The 8,864-nt window shown below is 39.4% G+C and overlaps 1 protein-coding gene across 2 annotated transcripts in view; it reads left to right on the plus strand.

Moving 5' to 3' along the window:
* The first annotated feature begins 1,383 nt into the window (after positions 1-1,383).
* LOC113023628 (equilibrative nucleobase transporter 1-like) overlaps positions 1,384-8,864 on the plus strand; it is a 9,177-nt gene continuing 1,696 nt past the window's right edge. Inside the window, exons 1-9 of one of the 2 annotated variants that reach the window (XM_080302669.1) lie at positions 1,384-1,522; positions 2,275-2,518; positions 2,622-2,751; positions 4,241-4,287; positions 5,397-5,473; positions 5,585-5,677; positions 6,553-6,692; positions 8,509-8,618; positions 8,804-8,864. The exon at positions 8,804-8,864 is cut by the window's right edge and continues 83 nt beyond it. In XM_080302669.1, coding sequence (XP_080158795.1) covers positions 2,338-2,518; positions 2,622-2,751; positions 4,241-4,287; positions 5,397-5,473; positions 5,585-5,677; positions 6,553-6,692; positions 8,509-8,618; positions 8,804-8,864 — 839 coding nt within the window. In that variant the 5' untranslated portion in view covers positions 1,384-1,522; positions 2,275-2,337. Of the gene's footprint in view, positions 1,523-2,274; positions 2,519-2,621; positions 2,752-4,240; positions 4,288-5,396; positions 5,474-5,584; positions 5,678-6,552; positions 6,693-8,508; positions 8,649-8,803 lie in introns of both variants that reach the window. The other variant, XM_026169823.2, reaches the window with a different exon arrangement.

The raw sequence follows: 8,864 nt of genomic DNA on the forward strand, positions 1-8,864 counted from the left end.
TTATACTGACGGTAAATTGTGAAGGTGATTATTACACTGCTGTAAAATGCTTCTTGTGAAGCTTGCCTTACACATAAAACCTTGATGACAAAGATGATGAGCTAGATTAAAATTATCAAAGTAAATGTAAGGTTTGCATGTAATATTATCATTAATCAATTTTAGTTTGGTCAGAGAAAGCCTTGATAAAGGCAGTGAGTTACATTCAATAGCAGGAAGTGAAAATATGAGTGGACGCAAGTGTGAGAGGTATTTCATATTTAACTTTTATTAAAACCCTTATATTCATTTTAAGTTAAAATTCAGAAAAACTCACAGGGTGGCATATCAGTGATGAGCTTCTTGTAGTAGATCTTCAGGAAAATTTCACCACATCAACAGTATAATATATACCACACTGGCGGTGTAGCCCAGTGTGGTTATATTAAATATAAGAGAAAGAGAGAACTTTAAGAAATTAATATAGCCACTACAGTGACCATCAAAACGGTGAAAAAATATTGCCGTAAACAGCTTATTTTGCAACACCACGAAACAAACAATAGCGTAAAATGAAACGATAGACGTTTTTATATCGTCACCCGATATATATCGCTATATCGAACAGCCTTACTCATTAATTTAAAAAAATACTTGGAATATCATATGTTATATCCTTTGTTTGGCTGTACCCACCAAAATTACACAGGAAATGTTTGGAAATTACACCATAAGATGAGTGCTGACCTTTATTTTTCATAGCCACAGGGCATGTTAAAAAGTGTGAAATATGCATTAATAGCAGATTATATTTGAGTAAGGGCATTCTGAAAGAAAATGGGTTTTCTTGTTTTACCTGCAGTAAGATCCTAAGGCTGATTTTTATTTAAAACGAGCTCCAAATGAAGCAGGGAGAAAACCTGTCAACAGGCTGGACTGCATGTCCGTTAGATTCGTTTATAACTCATAATTAGACTGATACTGGAATCAGTGTATAAACGTGGTTTCCCGCCCTGTGTCCGTCTGTCTGGGATTAAAGCTGCATCTATAAACAGAGAGTAAAGCTCTCTGCCCATTAAACGCTGCTTATTGGGTGCAAGATGCATCATGGCCCCACAGAGTCTCATGTGTGGATTACCCAGAGGTTATGGGGTAAGCATTGTTTCTTTTCTTTTTCATGAGGGTCAGCGCTTAGAAACATGTTTTGTTGGATTTCTACTAAAATGAGTTAATTATTTGCCTCTGCATAGAAAACTGGACGTATATTTGTGTTTTATACAAGTATTTATGCTATTAAACCTCACACTGTGATAAATTTCTTGAATAATCGTGTTTTAATGGTCACATTTGGAGCGTTCTTGTCTGTGTAGTGCCATATGTCATTACGTAGATTATCGGGATTAATCTGGATTACAGCCACCACCCCTTGGTGATAACTGTTGCCCTGTCTGTAGTCTCTGCGCTTTGCAGAATGAGTTTAACTTGAGGAGAATATAAATGGACCATATACACCATGCAAATAAACTCACTGGGAAACATTAAGGTAAAAGTGTGTTCATCACAGTGTTATTGTAGTCAGTTTTATTTAACAAAAGTATGGAACTGTTTTAAGGAAAAGTGGAGTTATTGCTAATCTGGTTATTAATTAGTAAATATGTAAGAAAAATTGTGTATGTTTCTGTTCTGTGTCCTGTGTACTGTTTGTTTGTATATGTGTCTTTTTGGCTGCTGTTACAACCAAATTTCCCCTTGTGGGACAATTAAAGGATCATTCTATTCTATTCTATTCTATTCTATTCTATTCTAATGAGTTAAGATGAAATTGATTGTGGCTTTTTTGTGTGCAGCTACTATTTGTTTGTATGTAAAATCTTAACCTACGGGGTTCAAGTTAGTATAGATGCCACACTGTGGTTCCCTCTCATGTGGTGGTTCTGAACCTGCTGCGGCAGGTGGGGCATGGAGCACCAAGTAACAAATATGAAGTGAAACTAAGATGAATGTGTGGAAGGCTTTTAGGGAAAATAAAGCAAATGAGAGAGCCAGTGCTGCCGTGATTGTGTACATTGCAACATTTCACATTGCACAATGAATTTTGATGAACATTCAGTATTTCTATGAGAAAATGTTAACTTTATTTTTTATCATCTTTAGCCTTCAGTTCATATACTGCCCATGCTCACACAGATGTTGCTCCCTCTTGCGTTCGTGATCACTTCTTGAACAGTTTTTGCTGTATTTCAGGCATGTAAAACTGAAAAAGTATACCTGTTATTTTTTTATTCCATGGTTTAGGAACAGAGATCTGTCTAGAAGTTCTGTTTGACCTTTGTGTGAGCTGGAAAGACGAAGTGAAAAATGCAGGGAACTGTAGTTGGTTACAGCCTGCGCTACTGGCTGACCCTGATCACGGGGTTGCTGGAGTGTCTGTTATTTGCCGGCCTGGTGTTTGGCCATGCCTCCCTGGTGTTTGTGCTGAAGAAAGAGGAATACTTTGGTTGGCTGTGTGTCGACACTAACAGCACAACGGATAGTAAAGGTGAGCAACTCTGGAGTTTAGATTGGACAGGACACTCATCCAGGACACCACAGAAGCAGGTTTCAGATATATTTGTGTGTGTTTCTGTTTGTTTTTCTTCCAGACTGTAGTGGTCAGGATGAGCAGTTCTCGCTGGTTTTTACTGTGGCCTCCTTCCTCAACAACTTCCTGTCTCTATTAAATGGCTACATATTTGATCACTGTGGCACACTGCTGACCAGACTGCTGGCAATGTAAGTCAGTGCTGAAATACGTCTGGGCTGCAGACCCAAACACACAATTGTTAACTATTTCTTGCTGTTTGCCCAAAATGTTGTTAATCAACAATATTTTATAAGTAAACTATGATACCTTTGTAGGTCAGACCTCCAGCAGAATAAAAAAAAAACCTTGTCTGCCAATTAGTTTCAGCAAAGAAACACAAAAAGTCTGAGATTAGTTAAGATTAGTACATGGTAAAACAAGGCGCAGAGATTAGACTGAAACAGAACCCAAAATATATTTGACAGTTTCTAGTATCAGTACTAATACTTGGTAATGTTAATGGTTTAATCTGGTTCAGAGTCCGGATCAATAGGTAACACTTTATTTATTTTCTTTTTTAGTAAATGAACTTTTTCTCTGCACAGGTTACAAAAAAATGTCCAAAAAAACTCAGTTATGTTTATATACCACGAAATCACACAATCACATACTATAGCTGCCCCAAGGCGCGTACTATGAAATCATCTACCTCACAATATTCAAATAATCCATCTCCCATGAGAAAACATTTGTTATTCCAAACCTGTTATGTTAATCATTGCTGGAACACTTAGCAATGCAGATTTGCTTTAGAGCTTTGGTGTAACATGTTATCACTTAAGTTTCTTATTTATTGCAGTGATCAGGAGAGTATGAGATTATATTGTGAGATTTGGGTTAGAGAATCTCAGTAATTAATTTCAATGAGATTATTTATAGAAAATTTGGTAAAATATGCAGTTATTCAGTCAAATTCATCTTTTACTTCCTGTCAGATGATTTATACTCAAACATGTGGAGAGACGCAGAGAAAGTCTGTAACTTTGTAAAACATGCGCAACAAGAATTATTACACAATTTAGGAATTAATGAGTGTTGTTGAGTCACTACTTGATTTTTAAATAAAATAGGTAGTTAATTGTCAGTACCAGATTATATTGTTCTAATGTTAATGGAAATCGTGCCAGATTATTTCTTTAGTCAGTGTTCATTTGAAGAGCAATTTATTCAGATTACAAAATACAAGATTTGGTACAGACCAACAAGCCTTTTCAAGGTCAACTTTTGCTATATATACAAAAACTACTTACACAAAACTCAGTTGTTTTGTGTATTTATGCTGCTGTTTTTAACTATGCTGCCCCCTGATTGGTACTTGTTTTTCAGCATTAAGCTGCATCTAGACTTTTCTGTTAAGTTTTTCACTCTCTTCCACGTTTCATCGTCCTGTCGAGAGAGGCTACATGCATGAGCTTATGTGGTATCTGAGGGGAGAATGGACAGTTTGAGTGGATTCAGAAAACCTTGCCAGCTTATGTCTGTTAACGCTCAAGGCGACTTCGCTGCAGGCCAAAATCACCCTAAGGCCACCAACCAATGTCTCAATGCTCCCTCATAGGAACTCTGCTCCTCGTAGCTGATGTCTGATGGCAAAAACAGAAACTTTTATGTGTCCTTATGATACTTTTCCCTCTCCAGAGCCCTTTTTAGTGGCGGTACATTGCTGGTGGCCCTCTCTAGCCCAGGTAGGTGCACAGGTTACGATTATTAGAAAACACATATTTATGAGTCTTTTTTTTGTTTTTATTAGATTCACCTTTCACCTCTGTCTCATAATTTCCACCTTTTCCATAATCCCTTCCTTGTGGGAATTTCGTGTTCTGGTCACATTGTGTTGGGTTTATTTGAATACCTGAAAGCTTATTCTCTGTGCTGAAGTGTAGAAATTGAACACCCTAGCTATTGTGACAACACCATTTTAGCTAATTAGCAGTTAGTAGTATAACTTGCATGTGCTAGCCAGTGTTGGCCTCACATTTCATATTCTTGTGGACAAGCCTGTGAAAGAATCACCTTTGTTTTTTAAAAAAGAGCAGCTGTGTTGGCTTTCTCATCTTAAGCACAAAGCAGGTTTCATCTCCTCAGCTACTGCTCGGTCCATACCAAACACGAATGACAGAAAACAGGTAAAAGTTGTTTTCACTACATGCCTGATGACGTAGTCACTGTAACACCCCTTGTATATGATGAATCCCAGTAAAATAATCACAATCACTGTGAGAATTATGCACAACTGTGCATAATTCTGGTCATTAACATATTTAACGCGTGTTCTTTATTTTCCAGTATAGCCATTGGCATTTGATTTCAGTCTCATTTATATCGTATCACAACAGCAGTTATCTTAAGGCGCAATGTGAATACTCTACAATATTAGAGAGAAAGCTTAACAAATCAGGCTGTCGCCTGTTTACAGGCAAGTGTTCCCTTTTAATGGGAAAAGTCCTCCGGCAGAAACAGGCTCAGCCTCGATGTTTGTGGAATAGGGGGAAAAGAGAAGAGAGAGAGAATGAGGGCACAGAGAGACCACGAACAACAAAACGCCCCATCAGCCTGACCTATAGAAAGTTTAAAGGTTCAGGGTCACTGAATCCATCCCTGACTGTAACCCTTTACTGCTGCTGGGGAAAGCAAAAAGTTTGTTTTCAAACATGATTATGCAGCATTTTAACTGCTCGTCAGCACTTCTGCTGCTCTGCTGCTCTCTACACCGTGACTCTGGAGTTTTAACTCTAACTGCCTTTAATATTGTGCAACATCACATTCCTAATGTTTGTATTTCTGTGTCTTGTAGAATTTTCAAATCTGCTTTACCCCGCCCTGTCTCTCCTTGCTGTGGGTGGAGTCCTACTGCTCATAACTAACATGCAGGTAACTACACCTGTAGAAAGTTTCTGTTCCTAAACAGAAATACACTTGAGCCACTTCTAAACTTTCAAACATATTTTGTCCTGATGATCCGTGTATCTGTGTGACGGAAAGGTGGGCAACCTGTTCCCTGCTCATCGCTCCACCATCATCACCTTCTACAATGGTGCCTTTGACTCCTCCTCTGCTGTGCTTCTCATCGTTAAGGTGGGACTGATAATTGCTACACTCATATTTGTCACACACATTAGATGGATAAAACAACACTGTCCCCACACTAGTGCCACTACTACTTTACTGAAGTGCAGTTTTATTCTTATTTGGCAAAAAAAAAAGGTGGAAACAAGCTGCATCCCATAGCTGTACTGGTGCACCAACAAATATAACTGTGAATTTGTGCTGAATACTATATAAATAAAATATTAGAATTTACATCCCTTCATCCAGTCCTGAATGACCCACTTCTCCCTATCTCTAAAGGAGAGCCCAGGCTCCCTACTGAAGCAGCTCATCCTGTTTTGTCGGTCATTACTCTCAGCTTATGCCCAAGGTGAGGATGGGAACATAGAGCAGTCAGCATATTGAAAGTTTTTCCTTCACACCCAGCTCTCTTCACCATAAAAGACTAGCATGGTATCCAGTCACTGCGGACCTTTCACCAGTCTGTCTACCCTAAAGACAGACTGTTCAAAACCCTGAGATACTTGGTACAGCAATGTGCAATCCACCCATCTCCAACTATAGACCATGGCCTCAAACTTCCAGGTGCTAATTCTCACTCCTGCTTCAGCTGCCCCAGTAAGAGCTGGTGATCATCCAACAAACCAACAGAACCACATCCTCCTTAAACAGAAGAGATGGTATCTAGATAGCGCCGCCTACTAGAATTGCATTTATCAAAATTTAAGCAAAGGCCTCTTGGATTGGCTGTAAGACACAGCACGCCATTTCATTGGTCAGAGCCACACACATATCAGAGGCCTAGCATAGCGACTTAAATTAGTGGAGGTGGGAAGATAGCCACCTGTGTCAGCATCCACCTATATATATAGATATATAAGTGACCTTTTTTTCCCCTGCAGATTCTGTACGAACAGGGAATCTCTCTCCACTACTCTTTCATTTTCCTGACCATCTGCAGCAGCATTCACGTGGCGAGAACTTTCCTGCTGATGCCAAAAACCCACATCCCCTACACTCTGCCTGAAAACTACACCTACGGGTGAGAGCATGATAGGTTTTTGCCATTCAGGTCATAAAGACAGTGGGCGTCTTTGATACACACAAAATCTGTACTTAAACACATATTTCAAGCACAAATTCAGTATTATTAACATGTTTTTGTGTAATTTGTTCTTATTCTGTGAAAAACTACCTAAATAAGGAATCAAATACAAAATATTACTGACAAAGTTGAAGTCTTTTACCTTTTTAATTTAAAGTGGACGTAGCATTTGGATGGTGTAGTGATTGAATTCAGAAGTATATATTTTTCTAATTCTTGTTGTTGTTCGTGAAAATCAAAACCACCATTTTTTAAATCCCAGAACGAGGGAAATGGCTACAACAACAACGGTAGGTATATCATCACCAACCTCCACCTTTGTTGTAGTGTTCGTGTCGCATACGTCATAATTATGTCATGGGATGCTTGCCTACGTTGCTGTGAAGATGACCATACACATTAGATGGTATTGGATAGTAATGGAAAACCAGTCTGTAATATATGTTTGCACTGATTGCCGATCACGCTTCAACTGGGAGGCAGAGCCTTCAGTTTTCAGGCCCCTCTTCTGTGGAACCAGCTTTCAGTTTGGATTCGGGAGACAGACACTATGTCTACTTTGAAGATTAGGCTTAAAACTTTCCTTTTTGCTAAAGCATATAGTTAGGGCTGGACCAGGTGACCCTGAATCCTCCCTTAGTTATGCTGCAATAGACGTAGGCAGGTTTTTCCTTTCCAGTCACCTTTCTCACTCACTATGTGTTAATAGACCTCTCTGCACTGAATCATACCTGTTATTAACCTCTGTCTCTCTTCCACAACATGTCTTTATCCTGTTTTCCTTCTCTCACCCCAACCAGTCGCAGCAGATGGCCCCGCCCCTCCCTGAGCCTGGTTCTGCCAGTTTCTTCCTGTTAAAAGGGAGTTTTTCCTTCCCACTGTCGCCAAAGTGCTTGCTCATAGGGGGTCATGTGATTGTTGGGCTTTTCTCTGTATCTACTGTACAATATAAAGCACCTTGAGGCGACTTTTGTTGTGATTTGGCGCTATATGAATAAAATTGAATTGAATTGAACTGTGTCATCCTCGGTAAGAAGGAATGGTACTCCACAGTGATGTAGTTCAAACAAATTTAATGAAGGAGATGGCAGATGGCATAAACCAGATGAACAGCATTTGTGGGAATGTGATTGAATTACAATATATTTAAATGTAAAGGGGGTGTGAGTGCGTGTGTGGTCAGGTGGTAAGCACGCACATAGTATTAACTCACACAAGTAAATACGTTACTCCTCCAACACACCTGTGCAGAACCGCACTGAACACGTTCCCAAATGGAAGTACAATGCTGAGGTGCATCATGGGTAACGTGGTTTAAAGAAGGTGCCGTAAAGAAGTGGACTTTTAACGCAGTCCATCCAAGTGGAGCTGTGGCGACTAAATCCAAATAGGTACCAATGGAAAAGGTGCTTTATTGTACCTACAAGTTTCACTAGTACAAAAACCAAGCAAAAAAGAAGTTTTCCATGCTGGATGTCATTATTTAAACCCAATTTTCTTGGTTAATGAGTGAGTGAGCAGTGAGGTCCTGATCTTCAGGGAACAGATCAGGTGGTATATGTTCTCCACTTGCTTTCCGCTTTCCCTGTCACAACACTTTCTTTGTTTTCTTCATCTTTCACCACAGATGACGAGCATAAACCTTTTGATTTTTAATAATTCTGAGTCACTAACAAAAGAACAAAAGTGATCAGTGCAACGTTGATTTTGAATGTGCATTCATTTGTTAATCACACTTTTTTCTGACGTTCAGGATAAACTGTGGAAAGGGAAACACTGACACTGTGGAGGAGACTGAGATAAAGGAAGGTCCGCCGACACAGGAATCCCCTGAGACGGAGAACACGTCGCTGGCACCCGAGGGTAGGACAGAGGCTCAAAACACAGAAAAAGGTTCTTATAGCCACTTTACCATCCAAAACTGTTTGTGTCAAGTGTTTCTACTGTTTGGCCAACAAAGAAACCACTGCAGGCAAATACAAATACAAATACGTGTAACAAAGTAGCATGTATTTGTTGATGTTTTACACCCTGTTTTGTGTGTTCAGTGCAGTCGTTCGGCAGCTGTGTCAAGTCCAGGTTCTTCATATTTCACCTGGTGTGGTTGTC

This window comes from Astatotilapia calliptera, chromosome 6, assembly GCF_964374335.1.
Source record: "Astatotilapia calliptera chromosome 6, fAstCal68.1, whole genome shotgun sequence".
NCBI classification, from domain to species: domain Eukaryota; kingdom Metazoa; phylum Chordata; class Actinopteri; order Cichliformes; family Cichlidae; genus Astatotilapia; species Astatotilapia calliptera.